This window comes from Panulirus ornatus, chromosome 4 (assembly GCF_036320965.1).
Source record: "Panulirus ornatus isolate Po-2019 chromosome 4, ASM3632096v1, whole genome shotgun sequence".
Classification (NCBI taxonomy): domain Eukaryota; kingdom Metazoa; phylum Arthropoda; class Malacostraca; order Decapoda; family Palinuridae; genus Panulirus; species Panulirus ornatus.
This window is the reverse complement of record NC_092227.1, coordinates 17,142,846-17,160,880: the sequence shown is the minus strand read 5'-3', so window position 1 is coordinate 17,160,880 and position 18,035 is coordinate 17,142,846. Positions and strand designations below refer to the sequence as shown.

Below are 18,035 nucleotides of genomic sequence, written 5' to 3'. Positions count from 1 at the left end.
AGCCACCACGGTCACACGCCAGACGGGCCACCAAGGATACAGGGACCGGACAGGCCACCACTAGGTGAGGTTCTGAGAGGTGAGGGTGGGGGGAGAAGAGGTTGTGCAAGGGGTGGTGGTCTTGTTAGGGGTGTGGCGTGCAGGAGGTGGGCGGATCGTAGGAGGGCAGAGCAGTGGAGGGAGTCGTGTCGGGGAAGGGGAGGTTCTTGGAGGAAAAGCCCGTATAGATGCTGAGGGTATGGGATAAAGGGGTGCTGTGCAGGGGACGAGGGAGGGAGTTGAGAGAGGATTGGGCAATGCTACAGGGGCTAGGGTAAGGGAAGACATGTGAGAGAAGGGGTCTAGGGAGACGGTTCAGCAGGGGGCAAGGGAATCAGGAGGGGTGTACCGAGGGGGAGGAGGATCGAGGAAGGAGAGGTCATGTAAGAGGTGGAGGGTTCGTTGGAGGGGGAGGACAATGCAAGGGCTTAAGGCCGGGGGAAGGGAGGACGGTGCAGGGGTGAGGTTCAGGGAAGAGGAGGGTAGTGCAGGGGCTGGGAAGGGGGAAGGGCAATGCAAATGTGGGGGAGGTTAGGGAGAATGGAAGGCGTGCGGGTGGTGGGAGTGTGGGGAGGGAGGGGAAAACCGTTGTAGAGGTAGGGCGGGCTCGGGGAAGGGAAGGATGGGGGTCGGGGAAGGGAGGGAGGGCAGTGCAGGGGCTGGAGGTCAGGGGAGGGGAGTACAGTGCTGTGGGTTGGGGTCGGGGGAAGCGGAGGCCGTGCATTGGGTGGGGGTCGGGGGATGCCGGGTCCCTGTCGTGGGTGGGGGTTGGGGGAAGCGAAGGACGTGTTGTGGGTGGGGATCGGGGGAAGCGGGGGCCGTGTGGCGGGCACCACATGAGGGAAATGTTGGTGTAGACTACGTCACCCACTGTCACGCCCAAAATGTTTGAAACTCAGAAAGATGGAAGCCTCGAAGCTTGGTTCAAGGCTGGCCAGATAAGACAGTCTGACTGTACTGGTGCAATAGCCTGGCCATTTACGTATCTTTGAGATCTGTGTCCCAAAGGCAACATGGTTAGGCTTTAAACTTGGAACAAAAGTTGGGTACGACTAAAATGCACAAGCAGAACGCTTTTCCCGTGGTGCTCCCAGAGAAAAAAAAAATACCTTTTGGTCTGTATATCCTTTGAACACTCACAAAGGTTTGTATGTTTGTGCATTACACTTTAAAGCACTGCCAACCTTGAGGAAAACCTGGGAAAGACCTGGGAGAACTCATGAAGGACCTGACGAAGACCGGAAAGACCTGAGAACGAACTGAGGAAGATATGGGAAGACCTGCGAAAGACCCGGGGAAGACTTGGAGAAGACCAGGAGAATCTGGGGAAGACTCGGGGCAAATAAAATCAGAGCGACCGGAGAGGCTGGGGGTTTGCGATGGGGAGGTTCGTGCGAGGGATGGGAATCTGGGGAAGAGAGATGGCCATGCTGGGGGTGAGGTCTGGGGATGTGAGGCCCGTGCAGGGGGCGGGGATCTGGAGAAGAGTGGGTGTGAGTCTAGGCCAAGTAGGAAGTGGAAATCTGGGTAGGGGAGGACCAAGCTGGGGTTGAGGGTTTGGAAAGGTGAAGGCCATTCAGGGGGTTGTGGTCTTCGAAGTGAGGGGGGGGGGGGGCCTTGCCGAATGTGGGGGTCTGGTGATGAAGGAGCTGTGCTTGAGATTGGGGTCTGGTGAGGAGGAGAGGGGCCTTGCCGGGGGTAAAGCTTGGGGAGGGGATGGCCATACTGGAGGTGGAGAGAGAGGGGAGGGTAACTTATGCTACGGGTAGAAGCTGGGAGAGAGAAGGGTGTGCGGGGGAGTTTAGGGAGGAAAAGACGGTGCAGAGGGAAAGATTCTAGGAAGGGGAGGGCTGTGCAAGGGGTGGTGATCTAGGTTAGGGATAGCCTGACCGAGGATAGGAGTTTGGGGATAAAAGGATCGTGCTCGAGGTGGGGGGTTTGGGGAGGGGAGGGCTGTACCGGGGGTGGCTTTGGGTGAGTGGATGGGAGGGCCACACAGGGGGTGGGAAGGGCACGCTATGGTTGGGGGTCTAGGGAGAGGAGGGACGTGCAGGGGTTAGGCTTTGGTGAGGAGCGGGTCGTCTAGGGGTGGGGATTCAGTTGTAGGAGTGGATGGGTTAGTCTTATGTGGGGGTGAGAGTCGGGAGAGGGGACGGGCCGTTGAGGGGGTAAGGAGTTTGGTGGATGGTACGGGTAGGACAGGGGATGGGGGTTGGGGGAAGGGGGGGGGCTGTGCGGTAGGTGAGGGTCAGGGAAGGTCCTCGGGGGATGGGGGGGTGGGGGGGTCGAGAAGGAGAGGGCTCTCCAGGGTAGAGCGGGGGGGGGGGGGGGGGAATGGGGTCATGTAATGGAGGAAATGTTGGTGAGGACCACGTCCAGCCACGAAGGCGCCTAAAATGACTGAAGATTCCCAGTTAGGTTCAAGGACAGTGAGAGACGCTAGTTATGATAAAGGAGAAACGGCGACAACGCCAACACCAGAGAAGCTACAGAAAACCATGCCAAACACCACCATCGCATAGGATGACAGCAGACCACATAAACAGAAGAAGACCACAGGGAAACACAGCCTTGACCAGGTTATACAAATTCTGGTGCTTCCTGGAGAAACAAAAACTATACCTTGTCATGTCCATGACCCTCTTTATAATAAAATACTCCCCAGTGCCCAGTCCCCATCCACCTGGCCTCCCCAGACTGAGCTGCTCCCTAGTGTCCATCCATCCATCTGACCTTCCCACACACTCCTCACCCACCTGGCCCCCACATCACGTAGGCTCACGCCGCAGACTTTACGTGTCCTTTCTGAATAGGAAATGTTCATATCATAAATATCCTGAAAATAACATCTCCGGCTAAAACCTGATTAGCGCAAGTAGTGAGGCAGGAACTAAAAGACAGCGTCAACAAGATATAGTTACGTGCAAGTTCCACACAACAACACAGACATGGGAAAAAACGCTCGACTCATTCGAAACCCCCCAGCATGCCCGTGGTTTATACATAAGGAACCAGAGATACATATTCAAGAAACTACGTACACGCTTCTGTGTACCTCAATATCATCCACTTTCACGCTTCTCTATCTCCAGTCTATCCTCTCTGTTCAACCTCATCTATACCTTCTGTTCAACCCTCCACCCTCCCTCCACCCCATAAAATAAATACTAAATCGTAGTTCTCGTTTTCTTGGTGCAGAGCTGCAACCGACAACAAGAAACCGCTGAGCTATTTTTCAGAGTTTATACTCGTAACAGACGTTGGACATTGACCGCCTTCCGCACGTCACACTTTATTCATCTCTAAAATCTTTGCCTGAGATGATCGGTTATATAAATAAGTTTTACGACCTCACCAGAGCATCGGCAGCTTACTCTTACATTCATATTTTCTTTGTAATCTGGAGGTATGAATTGCGAGGTCATCATTAGTTATGAGGGTCCTCACTCGAGCAGCGTAGGCGCTGGACTGCGGAATGTTGACTGAATTTTTCTTGTGTGTGTGTGTGTGTGTGTGTGTGTGTGTGTGTGTGTGTGTGTGTGTCACACGAATCGTTGGCGCTAATCATCGTCCATCTCAACGACATCAACATTTGGCTCCAGCAGTGAGAGCAGTGGTAGCCATAGCACACAGCAGACGGACGCAGCAGACCATAGTGCACTAGGGAGGTAGATGGACTGGTAATATACACAGCAAACTACAGTGCACGGGTGGAGAGGGAGGCAGACAAGCCGTTGATGTACACAATAGACTACAGTGCCGGGGGGGGGGGGGGGGGGGATGGACCACTGACGTACACAGCACATCGTACTGACACACTTCACATGAAGCGCTTTACAACAGTTGAAGACATGACTTGTTCAAGGCTTTAGATTCACTTAGAATAGAACAAAAGACCCGGGAGGGTAGGGTCAATATGGTGGCGACCGTGGCAGGCCAGGAAGCCTCTGGTGGGGTGGCTGGTCAGGGCTTCTATCACAACACCATAATATACAGCTAAAAACTGGATTCTGCCTGTTGTGACTGGGCAGTTCCTGTGATCCTGTGCTGGTATGTGTATGTGAGAGAGAGAGAGAGAGAGAGAGAGAGAGAGAGAGAGAGAGAGAGAGAGAGAGAGAGAGAGAGAGAAACTGTGGCTTAAACAACATAAAGAAGCGAGAAGAGTTGATGCACAGAAACCATCCTCTCCAATATCCCTTGGGTTTGTGTTGCGCTGGATTCGTAAACCGGCTTTGGCACACCAGCCGGCAATATAGAGTAATTGAGAACGAGGGTAACACACAGATTCAGACTGCGCAAGTTACACTTGTGGTCATATATTCCTAAGTTTCCATTCATATGCCCTTAACTTGCTACTTGTGGGAGCAGTACCTCTTGTCATATTTTGTTACTGTAATTACAGGATAAGTCATCGCAGTAAAGTTTCGAATCTGGTAGTGCGATATCACTTTACCGTAAAATGTTCAAAATATTGCTTTTACCCTTTAGTTACAACGCTCTGATACTACAGTGTTTTGGCGTGGCATATATACGTCAGGCTCGTAGGTTTCGACATGCTTTACTTTTCACTGCGCAGTCGTGAGATGTGGCAGAAAATGGTGACACTATTAGAGTTCTGCTCCACATACAAGTTTCATGCATGAAACACAGACAGGAATAGAAAGTTCCTCGTCTGACAGGCATGGGGTCATGAAGGAGACTATTACACTAGACCTAACTCTGCCAGTTAATAGCTAGACACCTCGTTATCAAGCACCTACTCGGTGCTCGGCGCTACTCAGGTCCTCGCTGCTAATTTGATAATTGCCATTTCTTTGTTCAGACAAAATCTGTCGTTTGAGTGAACCCTATGACAGAGTGCAACAGACACGCACGTCTGCGAACTGAGAGCAGCAAAACCCTAAAATATCAGAGGGTAAGACCTACAACCTTAGCCTCGCCCGAGTAGTTGGACGAGAGAGGAATCTTCGGGTAAATGTCAGGGTCGGGAACTGGAGACGGAGGGCGAACTCAGTGGCCAGGTGTACGTCTACCTGGTCATGTAAATGACTGATTTAATAAGGGGTGTGCAAGGCCCCCATAGGAGAGGTGGGGACTAATCACAGAAAGTCTCGTAGGCCGGGTGGCGGGTGCTATAATGGGTCGAGGTGCCATTCATCTTCCAATATCTAGCTCGAGAATTGCCCCTAGACGTCCGTCTTAATAATACTGAATAGCGAGAATTTATCCGTCTGCTACGAGCATAACTGAAGCTGTATATCGAGCAGCACAGTTTGTTAAGGGCACAGTGAATATCCTGGTGTGGAAATGAAAGATATTCATGTGATTTTCCTCTATTGAAAGGCAATAATGCCACAAGTTCTTCCCAGGTTATAGTGAGAGATAAACAGGTTTGGTGCGAGCGTGGGATGAATGGCAAGTGACGGTAGGCGGAGAGGGTAGCCAGGGGGTGTGGACGTTGGGAGCGAGCGGCAGTTGTGGCGTGGGCCAGCGGTGGTGTCAGTTGCGTGGCACACACACACACACACACACACACAGACACACACACACACACACACATTCACTGTCAGTGTAGTAGTAGTAGTGGCGGGCAGCAGCCAGGGCCACGTCTCACCTGTTGCTCCTCCTCAACGCCCCGCCTCGTGCCTCTCGCGCTCACATGCTCTCAGAACATCATAGGTCCTCCTGAGACACAGAAATAAGACGCCACAGAGAGTATAACGTAACGCTACTTATCACTTTTTCTAGTTTTGAGGATAACCGTGTGTCAGTAACCTTCACGCACTATGGCACCGAATGAGAAATCAGAGAACGGCGGTCAGGTCGGCCCGGAGTGTGTGGACTTGTTAGAACGTGAATTTTCAGATTTGAAACCTCAAGTGGTCAAGAAGGGTCAGCTCGGGTCGCTGCCGGCGGCCAAGCGCAGGCAATATGACAACTCTTTTGCTGTTACAAAGCAGGTAGGTGGTGTCACGGGCTGTGTTACTGGCTGGTTGTCAGGGGGAAGTTGAGCATCGCTTGTGTGACTATTTCTATTGACGTGTGCCATAATACTGTCTCGGGAGGGTGTCAGTGATCTCTCTCTCTCTCTCTCTCTCTCTCTCTCTCTCTCTCTCTCTCTCTCTCTCTCTCTCTCGTGCACTACGGCGCCGCCAAGAGAGGCAGGTCATATATCATGTCACGCCACTTGCCTTAGACAATGCCGATCTCACTGGCATTCAGTAACAATACTTTCCTGTTACAGTCTGCCTCACGTGCTATTTGCTACTTGAACTTCACAGGAATTTTTTTCCTTTTACTGACATGTGTTAGCTTTACTGTGCAGGAAGTTTCTACTCTTCCTACAACGTGTTAGCTGTACTGTACAGGAAGTTTCTACCCTTCCTTTCATGTGTTAACTATACTGTGCAAGAAGTTTCTATACTTCCTACCATGTGTTAGTTGTACTGTGCAGGAAGTTTCAACAATTCCTACCATGTGTTAGCTGTACTGTGCAGGAAGTTTCCACTCTTCTTACCACATGTTAGCTGTACTGTGCAGGAAGTTTCTACTCTTCCTATCATGTGTTAGCTGTACTGTGCAGGAAAATTCACATCTTCCTACCATTTGTTAACTGCACTGTCCAAGAAGTTTCTACTCTTTCTACCATGTGTTAGTTGTACTGTGCAGGAAGTTTCAACAATTCCTACCATGTGTTAGCTGTACTGTGCAGGAAGCTTCTACTCTTCCTATCATGTTTTAGCTGTACCGTGCAGGAAAATTCACATCTTCCTACCATGTGTTAACTGCACTGTCCAAGAAGTTTCTACTATTTCTACCATGTGTTAGTTGTACTGTGCAGGAAGTTTCAACAATTCCTACCATGTGTTAACTGTACTGTCCAAGAAGTTTCTACTCTTTCTACCATGTGTTAGCTATACTGTGCAGGAAGTTTCTACTCTTCCTTTCATGTGTTAGCTGTACTGTGCAGAAAGTTTCTACTCTTCCTACCATGTGTTAGCTGTACTGTGCAGGAAGTTTCTACTCTTTCTAAAAAGTATTAGCTGTACTGTGAAGGAAGTTTCTACTCTTCCTACCACGTGTTAGCTGTACTGGGCAGGAAGTTTCTACTCTTCTTACCACATGTTAGCTGTACTGTGCAGGAAGTTTCTAGTCTCCCTAACATGTGTTAAGTGTACTTTGCAGGAAGTTTCAACTCTTCCTATCATGTGTTAGCTGCACTGTGCAGGAAGTGTCTGCACTTCCTAACATGTGTTAGCTGTACAGTGGAGGAGGTTTCAACTCTTTCTACGATTTATTAGCTATACAGTGCAGGAAGTTTCTACAATTCCTAGCACGTATCAGCTGTACTCTGCAGGAAGTTTCTACACTTCCTAACATGTGTTAGCTGAACTGTGCAGGAAGTTTATACTCTTTCTACAATGCGTTAAATGTACCTGTGCAGGAAGTTTCTACAATTCTAACCATGTGTTAGCTGTACTGTGCAGAAAGTTTCTACTTCCTAATATGTGCTAGCTGTACTGTACAGGAAGTTTCTACACTTCCTAACATGTGTTAGCTGTAGTGTGCACGAAGTTTCTAGGCTTCCTAACATGTGCTAACTATACTGTGCAGGAAGTTACTACACTTCCTAACATTTGTTAGCTGCACTGTGCAAAAAGTTCTACACTTCCTACATGTGTTAGCTGCACTGTGCATGAAGTTTCTATACTTCCAAACATGTGTTAGCTGTACCGTGCAGAAAGTTTCTACAATTCCTTAAACGTGTTAGCTGCACTGTGCAGGAATTTCTACACTTTCTACATGTGTTAGCTGCACTGTGCATGAAGTTTCTACACTTCCAAAAATGTGTTGGCTGTACTGTGCAGGACATTTCTACTCCCCATACCATATGTTAGCTGTACTGTACAAGAAGTTTGTACAGTTCTTTCCATATGTTAATTGTACTGTGCAGGAAGTTTCTACAATTCCTAGCATGTGCTAGCTGTACCGTGCAGGAAGCTTCAAAATTTCCTAACATGTGTTATCAGTACTGTGTGGGAAGTTTCTACAATTCTTACCACGTGTTAGCTGTACTGTGCAGGAAGTTTCTACAATTCCTACCATGTGTTAGCTGTACTGTGAAGGAAGCTTCTCCTCTTTCTAAAATGTACTAGCTGTAATGTGCAGGAAGTTTCTACTTTACCTACCAAGTGTTAGCTGTACAGTGCGGGAAGTTCGCACAATTCTTAAAATGTGTTAGTTGTACTGTGCAGGAGGTTTCAACTCTTTCTACAATTTGTTAGCTGTACAGTGCAGGAAGATTCTACAATTCCTAGCACGTATCAGCTGTACTGTGCAGGAAGTTTCTACACTTCCTAACATGTATTAGCTTTACTGTGCAGGAACTTTATACTCGTTCTACAATGCGTTAGATGTACTGTACAGGAGGTTCCTACAATTCTAACCATGTGTTATATGTACTGTGCAGAAAGTTTCTACTTTCAAATATGTGCTAGCTGTATTGCGCAGGAAGTTTCTACACTTCCTAAAATGTGTTAGCAGTAGTGTGCACGAAGTTTCTACACTTCCTAACATGTGTTAGCTGTACTGTGCAGGAAGTTACTACACTTCCTAACATATGTTAGGTGCACTGTGCAGGAAGTTCTATATTTCCTACATATGTTAGCTGCACTGTGCATGAAGTCTCTACACTTCCTACCATGTGTTAGCTGTACTGTGCAGGAGGTTTTTACCCTTCCTAACCTGTGTTAGCTGTACTGTGAAGGAAGTTTCAACACTTCCTAACATGTGTTATCTGTACCGTGCAGGAAGTTTCTACAGTTCCTACCATATGTTAGCTGTACTGTGCAGGAGGTTTCTACACTTCCTTACACGTGTTAGCTGTACTGTGCAGAAAGTTTCTACAATTTCTACCATGTGTTAGCTGTACTGTGAAGGAAGCTTCTCCTCTCTCTTAGCTGTACTGTACAGGAAGCTTTTACTTTTTCTACCAAGTGTTAGCTGTACAGTGCAGGAAATCTCTACTCTTTCTACCACGTGTTAGCTGTACAGTGCGGGAAGTTTCTAAAATTCCTACCATGTGTTAGCTGTACTGTGCAGGAAGTTTCAACTCTTCCTACCGTGTGTTAGCTGTACTGTGCAAGAAGTTTCAACTCTTCCTACCGTGTTAGCTGTACTGTGCAGGAAGTTTCTACTCGTTCTACCATGTGTTAACTGCACTGTGCACGAAGTTTCTACTCATTCTACCATGTGTTAACTGTACTGTGCAGGAAGTTTCTACTCTTCCTATCATGTGTTAGCTGTACTGTGCAGGAAGTTTCAACTCTTCCTACCGTGTTAGCTGCACTGTGCAGGAAGTTTCAACTCTTCCTACCGTGTTAGCTGCACTGTGCAGGAAGTTTCAACTCTTCCTACCGTGTTAGCTGCACTGTGCAAGAAGTTTATGTTCTTTCGACCCCCACGATGATTTTTTTTTTTTATTGTTAGCGGTAGTACAAGAGGGTAATCAAAGTCACAAAGGGTCTCAGATCCCTGTGGGTAGATAATCATTACATATATAGTTGCACAGCTGGTTCACTACGCAAGACTAACTTTCCTGATACACCCAATTCCTTGACAAGATGTAAAAAGTGGACACAATCTTATAACATCAGGAATTTTGTAATCCATAATCAGGTGTTGTGCCATTTCTGACCTAATCCCTAACAGTCTCTTTTTATATAGTCTAGAACATACTCTCTTGATGTTTGCCCTTATCTTTGGCCAAAAAATTTACATCTCATATGATCAACAACTCGAGAGGGGCCAAACCGCCCAAAATACTTACACTGTACCTAGCCTTAGTCCAGCAATGGAAGCATTCTGTAGTCTGCTGATTCATATACATGTTTTTTTTACATTTACACATTTCTATGTGATGGGAAATGTTATATTCGTCCGAAGTTGCACACTCGTCTATTTGCTTGAAAGTGAAATTTCGTATAGGGGAAGTACTTGCCATACCTAGAGAACAAGTTCTGGACAAAAGATAATGATGATCATCAAAATGAAAAGATTTATGAAAGAAATACGAGGGTTGTTTGTGTACGTCAGCTTGACGCTGTCTGGCCCATCCCAGCGTCACCCGTGCCACCCCATCCCTAAGACAGGGCACAGACCGATCCCAGCTCTCCACAACAATACAAGCATGGAACACACTTGGTTCCCTGCAAGCCTCAAAGCACTCAGGGAAGATCCAATCATCCAGTGATGTACGTAATGAACATAGTTTCGCTCAGTTCAGTATATCCTCCTCAAAAGATCAAATGATACAGCACGAGTACATACACAACCATAGTCCGCCATGGGTATATGAGTAATGTACTAGAAACATCCTCTGTATGTGGCCGGGAGTTGCTATGTGTCTCCTGCGCGACCATCTACAGTGTCGGTCGAACACTGCCACCATGAATGTCCCACCTTACCCTCCACCACAACACTGACCACACACCTCCCCGCCTGTCCCTGACTCTTGGGCAGAAGTTTTCTTAAGGGGGGGGAATGGAAATTATGTATCATTCCCACACCAACCAGTAATCTCTCTCTCTCTCTCTCTTCTCTCTCTCTCTCTCTCTCTCTCTCTCTCTCTCTCTCTCTCTCTCTCTCTCTCTCTCATTCATGGCAGATGAACACTAAAACTTGCAAGATGGTAAGAGAAGAAGCCAGCAGACACTTTGCACTCTTTGAGATGGTCCCTCCCAATGGCCTTCATAAGCCGCTTCCACACAGGGATCAAACAGTTTCAAAGGAGAGAGAGAGAAGTACTGCATTATGTACTCGAGTGACGACTGATCTGAAGCGCCCTGGTCGATCATTGTCTAAAAGACTCATGGGCGATGATGAGAGGTTCGGGGGAGATGATTGTAGCTGAATGTATTCACTGGATGAAAACCTGTTATAAGGCTGATCTGATCCTGATCTGTAGACATTATGGAGGATTACCGAGTTTGCAGATTGGAAAAGTTTGAGGATCACATAGTCAAAGAAAAGTATAAACCTTTGATGAGTCACGTACTTTGGATTAGTCACAATTTTGGAACATCCAATCAGGCGACCTACGAAATATAGTGACTCACATTTCGGGTTTTTGATTTTTTCCCACGTTTTCTGATCGACAAATTTTGAAATCTATTTCACAGGAAACTCGTGCGCTATACATGTGTAAATATCGACTGAGTAATTCAAAGAATACTTTCTATATTTTTGGGAAATTTACAAACTTTGACAAATTGGTGCAAGGGACGTACAAATGATGTGCTTCTGTTGGGAAGGTGAGGGATACTGGCTTACGTCTCTAACTTTGCTCATCGTTCTTTCTACAGATGTAAGTAATTCCACTGGAATCATATGACTGCTGCATATGTGTCTGGATGCCATACACATATGGAAAAACATCAGAAGTGAAACAAAACCAACAAAGAAAAAAGTAAACGAAAAAAAACCTACATACGCACAAACAAACTCTAAGTGTTACCTTCAAGTACCTACGACGAAATGTTGCCATGTGACGAGAGGGAGTTGGTACAGGTGGAGTTGCCTTGGCTTACGACTATCTACGACGAAATGTTGCCCTTAGAGCAGGGCTGATGCGTCGCGCATGTTACTGCCTTGATAATACTGTTATCTTCTGGTTGCATTCGCTTTGCTTAGTTATCGATTTCTGGTCGATTAACAGACTACATACACACTAGCATACTACCTCGTCATGGAAATAAACAGACAGACAGACACCAGGGAGCTAAGTTGACAGAGATCTTATACACGTTGGAAGAGTGACGAGTAAGGGGTGACCTGATAACAACTTTCAGTTTTGTAAAACAGGGTGATGACGTGGACTGTAGACAGTTCTTCGAGAGATGTATGGACAAAGCAAGCAGGGGATATGACAGGGAATTAAGCAGGAAACTTGTTGAAAGAGAAGTGAAGAAGTTACTTGTGTAGTATGGGAGAGGTGGGGGAATGAACCATAGTGGATGAACACATGAGTAAGACAGAACTTTAAAAAGCTGAACGATAGTGGGAAATGTTCAAGAAGTAAAACTCCTTCCTCGTACAGTGCAAATAAGTGACTGCACACACACACACACACAAAAGCGAACACACAGGACACTCAGTCACAAAGTGCACCAGCTGTACGAGCCAAATATTAAACACAACATTCTCACCGTCAGGTTTAGAGGAACATTACTCTCCTCAGCTGGCACAGACCTTGTGTGTGTTTTGTTGCCACGATCCACAGTGTTCCCGTTGCCGGGTCATAATGATATATTTGTAGCGATGGAATGAAAGATTCACTGCAAATTAAAACGTATTTGGGTGATACGTGATCATCCAACACTTGGTTACATAGGAATGATAAGGAACTAGAGCGTAAAAGCTTGCGTTCAGGGGTGGTACGAGCGAGACGGAGGGTAGCAGGTGACAGAAATAGGGCATTGATGGCTTCCTCTCGACGGCCAAAAACCACCATACTCGACGTTGACGCCAGAGGGAGGCCAGTTACTTGCCCGTGTGGTACGTCTGCCACCCAGGACCCAGGGCGCTCGAGGCAGCACCTCCTGTGCGCTTCTTAGGTCCACTCATCCAGCTGCTTCCGAGTGACAAATCCTCGATAAAGGTGGTAACGACTGATTTGATTTGTGCTGGTAACCCAGGCAAAATTTATTGTGCAACCCATGCTCATCCTGTGAGCGGTAGCGCAAAAGGATTACAGGGGTCACAAAGGGTCTTAGTCAGACCCCAGTGGGTTGATATCACATAGGATGTTGCAATTCATAGTAGGTATTTCAGGACATACAATACATAGTTTCATTTGGTATGTTTTACCGACTAGATACAAAAAGTGGATACAAACTTAGAATTTCAGGTATCTTGTTATTAACAATAAGGTGTTGTGACATTTCTGATAGGGTTTGTTTCGATCTATCCCTAAGAGACTATTTTTTCACATTCTGAGACATAGTATTCTAGTATGTGTTTAAATCGTTTACTATAAAATTTACAATTCACATGATTAACATCTCCAGTTAGGCCAAAGCACCAATAGTACCTGTAGCCTAGCATCAGTCAAGCAGTTACAACATCATGTAATCTGCTGATCTTATTACTTTCTCCATATACATGTTTTACTTTACACATTTCACTGTGATGGAAGATGTTTCTACTTGCGCTTATCTGAACTCGTCTTCGTGCTTCAAAGAGGTCAGTTAGTTCCTTTCTAATTACAATTTTGAGGCTTCTAATTGACAACCTAATGTTGTTTTCAGCATCACCTTTACTAGGTGCAAGTTTAGCTAAAGCATCAGTTTTGTCCTGCTCATGGAGGCCTATATGAGAGGGAATCCATAACAATTTGATTTGAATCCCTTGAGCAATAATGTCTGAGTATTTGTGTCTGGCTTCAGAGACCAACATGTTACATTCTTATCTCAGGGTGTTAAGGGCAAGTAGTGAAGATAAAGATTCAGAGATAAAGTCTGTGGCAGTGATTTGTACCAGCTCAAGAGCGATAAGTATGGCGAACACTTCAGAGTAGATAAAGTGTTTATTCTAACATTTTTTTTTCCAATCTATTACCATTGGGCTTGATCACAATGGCAGCACTGCCAGCCCTCCCAGTGACAGAGTCGCGAGAACCGATTGTATAGATGCACTGGGTTATGTTATGAAAAAGTCAACTCCCTAATAGGAGCACTACGGTGTAGAGATACCGTGAAAATGTGTGTGTGTGCGCGCACACACACACACACAGTGTGTGTAGCCGCTGCCGCTGAACGTCTTCCACAGAAATGCTAGGTATCTGTCATCAGTTCATGGAATCTTCTGTCTATACCTGAGGGTTTGATGTCTACCGTCTACACTCCAGGAAGATACATCTACCTTTCAGGGCGTTACACCCAAAGTCTACACTCTAGGGTGTTTCCCCTACCGTCTACACTCCCGGGTGTCATGTCCAGCGGTCGCGCTCCAGGATGTTATGATTCCCACCTACACTCCTGGGTGTATGTGACGTCAAGCGGCTAAACTCCAAGGCGTTACGCCCACCGAGTACAGCTTAGGGTGTTCCGCCTAGCGGGTACAACACTCAGGGTGTGACGCCTGCCACCTACACCACGGAGTGTTACGCCTACCGCCTACACTCTAGGATATTACACCCACCACCTATACACTCCACGGTGTTACACCTACCACCTACACTCGTTTTGAAAGGAATACAAGATAGCGTCTGGGTTTCTGCAGTACTTCTATTGTGTATCTGCCAACAGTGGGTGAGGAGGTGGGGCGGTATGAAACATCTGGTCAGCACTGCCACTGCGGCCTCCTTCAGCGGTTCCCTGGACACAGAAGTCATTGTACATTCTCATGGTTCACTGATAAAATCTGACTAAACATTTACCAATATATTCAAAAAATACCTATCATAATTAAGGTTAGTTTCATTATAGCAGGGTGACCCACCAATGCAAAGCTTTCACAAGGAACAAACTCTTATTTATACATTATGTGTACATTTCACATATACATAACCGAGTCTATCATTACCAGGAACTAACTAACAAGGCGGATGACAACACATCATCCCTCACAGTATCATATACAACAGTCACCCTTACACTTGTATTATGTAGAGTGTTTGGAGATTATCTTCGGTGATATCTTGAGAGAAGGGAGGGAAGACTGTCCTAACACAGCACTGGATCAGCAGCCTGCGGCGGCAGAAGCGGTCATATGTGGACGATAACAGCGCTTGTGTAGCTGATAAGTTGCTCGCTCATACATCATCCACCACTGCTTGTCTATCGTAAGGGAAGTGCGCACGTAGCCTCCTCACTAGCATCTTTTATTTGCCAGTCAGAAAAAGAAAATAAAATCAAAATGAACTGACTCACAACTGCATGCAGGAATGAACAAAACTACCAATTGCATTGGCTCATTTGTCCTGTACGGAGAAAACCTACAAGCACTGTGGCTTCATCTCTGGAAAATATCTACTATCATGGATTTTTTTTTAACTTTCTATATGCTGATTATCTTTTCCAGTACATTATAGACCACGAGGGGTACCGGTTAGCGTTCATGACTGTGACGTATTCACGGCCCACCAGGGCCGTGTCGACACTGGCTCGAATCCTGGTCGCGGGAGTCGGTCTGCAGTCAACCCAGCTGTTCTTCCTCCCCTTGGGCCTGATCGATAAACTGGGTATCTGGCTTAGGCCAGAATATATACCATTCGCCATTTCCCGCATTAGCGAGGTAGCGTTAAGAACAGAGGAGTGGGCCTTTGAGGGAATACCCTCACCTGGCCCAATTATCTGTTCCTTCTTTTGGAAAATTAAAAAAAAACGAGAGGGGAGGATTTTCAGCCCCCCGCTCCCTCCCCTTTTAGTCGCCTTCTACGACATGCAGGGAATACGTGGGAAGTATTCTTTCTCCCCTATCCCCAGGGAATATATATATACATACACACACACAGTCAAGAGGGAAGGATGAATAGCTGGGTTGATTGCAGACCGACTGTCACAACCATGTTTCGAACCTATGTTGGCTCAACCCAGGATGGCCCGTGAATGCTTCACCGTCAGGAACGCTAACCCCTGCACCATGAACTCTGTAATGTACTGGAAAAGCCCTTTCGCCTATCTGATGAAGACCTTGATGAATTCCACCATATCTCTAGGTTTCACAGCCTGCCCAAGTACCTCCTGGTTACATAGCTCAAACTCGAGCGTAACTATTATTGGTATTCCCCGTTTGTCTTGACTGTATGTTCCCGTCCTCTTCATCTCTTACATAATGAGCATTCCTTTCTTCTCCATCTTTTCTCGTCTGTCTGGGGTATGATCTTCCGGCCCGAAAGTACTGGGTGATTTACGTCTATCAATCTCCTGCTTCACGTCTACTTACTTTTGGTCTCATCCACTTCTCTGCTAAATACTTCGGTGCTGATTCGCCTATTGTTCATGTCACTAGCCTTCTCTAAGGTCTCATTTCATGCCAACAAAACCAGTGATCCTAAATAGTAATCAGGTTCTTAAACCTTCCACCTACCGGATCATAAATATCCTCAAAAGTTCTGTTTGTAACAGTGTACATATTGTTCTCTCTACAGCCTCACTTAATTCCGTGCATCCCTTTTTCCGTCTCCAAATTCCGGTTTCATTGCAAAACTCTTTATGTTTTGATTCTGTTAAACGGTTCTATAGATTGCTTTTGCTCTGCGTCTCAGCCTTCTATTATCAGTAACTTCCGTACTCCGTCTTATGGGCATTTTGTTAAACAATCTGAAAGACATCCAGAAAGGTTCCATCTGACACTTTCCTCTATACATCATTGTACATTTTTTCCTCTGCTTACATTTCATCAGGATCCTCACAACCGTTCTGATTCTGTGTTTATTCCTTTGGACTGTATTCTTTAACCTCCCTCTTTCCTCCCCCAGTTGGTGATGCTTTTCGTAATCTTTGATTTTAATTCTCATTTTCTTTCTAATCTCCTCCGTGTTAACTTCCAATCCTGTGCTCAATAATTTCATATATTTCCCTGACCTTATGGTCGCAGTAGATTCCTCGTATACCTCTCCATCCTTCGTAAGACCAATGTGATCATCATCTTCTTGCCTCCCTCTCGCATATCTAGTCAAAACGTTTCGGTCATGGTGCCTTCCCTACGAGCCTGGATCCATTTCTGATCTAGATTTCAAATTCAAAGTTCTTGCCTAACTTGGCTGTGCTTCTGTCCGACAACAGTCGGTTTGACTGGCTGGTCTAACTTTCCGTGTCTTAACTTGTGACCCCTTATTTGCCCTATTAATGGAATGATAAAGGTCAGAATGTTTTCACTTGTCTAAAAAAAAATCTTATTTGCTCACCTCATGCAAGTAACTCAACTCACGCTCTCTTCAGGCTAAGTATTCTATACATAAACAGTTATCAAATAATAGCTATTAAATGAGAGAGAGAGAGAGAGAGAGAGAGAGAGAGAGAGAGAGAGAGAGAGAGAGAGAGAGAGAGAGAGAGAGAGAGAGAGAGAGAGAGAGAGAGAGAGAGAGAGAGAGAGAGAGAGAGAGAGAGAGAGAGAGAGAGAGAGAGAGAGAGAGAGAGAGAGAGAGAGAGAGAGAGAGAGAGAGAGAGAGAGAGAGAGAGAGAGAGAGAGAGAGGAGAGAGAGAGAGAGAGAGAGAGAGAGAGAGAGAGAGAGAGAGAGAGAGAGAGAGAGAGAGAGAGAGAGAGAGAGAGAGAGAGAGAGAGAGAGAGAGAGAGAGAGAGAGAGAGAGAGAGAGAGAGAGAGAGAGAGAGAGAGAGAGAGAGAGAGAGAGAGAGAGAGAGAGAGAGAGAGAGAGAGAGAGAGAGAGAGAGAGAGAGAGAGAGAGAGAGAGAGAGAGAGAGAGAGAGAGAGAGAGAGAGAGAGAGAGAGAGACCTAAGGTTCTAGCGAGGTGGTCTGGCCTTAACACTACCTAAAAAGAGAGAAAGAGAGGTGGATGGAAAACAAAAACCACGTAAAACTGGACATTCTTCAGCCAGTGTGAGATATTAGTATGTTAATAGCACTAGGCTGGCTTAACGGTGAATATGTGCAGGAAGTTAAACCCAGTAACTCTCAGCTCATGAGAGATCTTGCTGCGCAGTCTCGATTTTTTCTGCCACCTTGTACAGTCTTGTCACACTGAACGAAGACAACTCATTGTAAGCTGATGCGCAATTAGCATTTCTTCGTTACACATCACATTATCAACTCTACGATCTCTTGCGCTGTTTGGTTGCACATACATAAATATGTGAACTTGAAAGAATGTGTGAGAGTAGGATGTATGTTTCCCCTGTTGGTAAAAAGATAAGAATTCAATTCCACGTTCAGCTAAGCTCAGACTTCCCCTCGCTTCACGTGAGTTACCATGTTTCACGGCGTTGCTGTCGCCTAGAAAATTGAAATAAGGTTCGAGAAGACTGTAAGTCTTCA

At 46.1% G+C, this 18,035-nt stretch overlaps 1 protein-coding gene across 1 annotated transcript in view; it reads left to right on the top strand.

The window, feature by feature from the left end:
* The first annotated feature begins 5,521 nt into the window (after positions 1–5,521).
* The window catches only part of LOC139765876 (trehalose transporter 1-like protein), an 82,814-nt gene continuing 70,300 nt past the window's right edge, over positions 5,522–18,035 (top strand). The window contains exon 1 of the mRNA XM_071693750.1: positions 5,522–5,999. Coding sequence (XP_071549851.1) covers positions 5,826–5,999 — 174 coding nt within the window. The 5' untranslated portion in view covers positions 5,522–5,825. The remainder of the gene's footprint in view (positions 6,000–18,035) is intronic.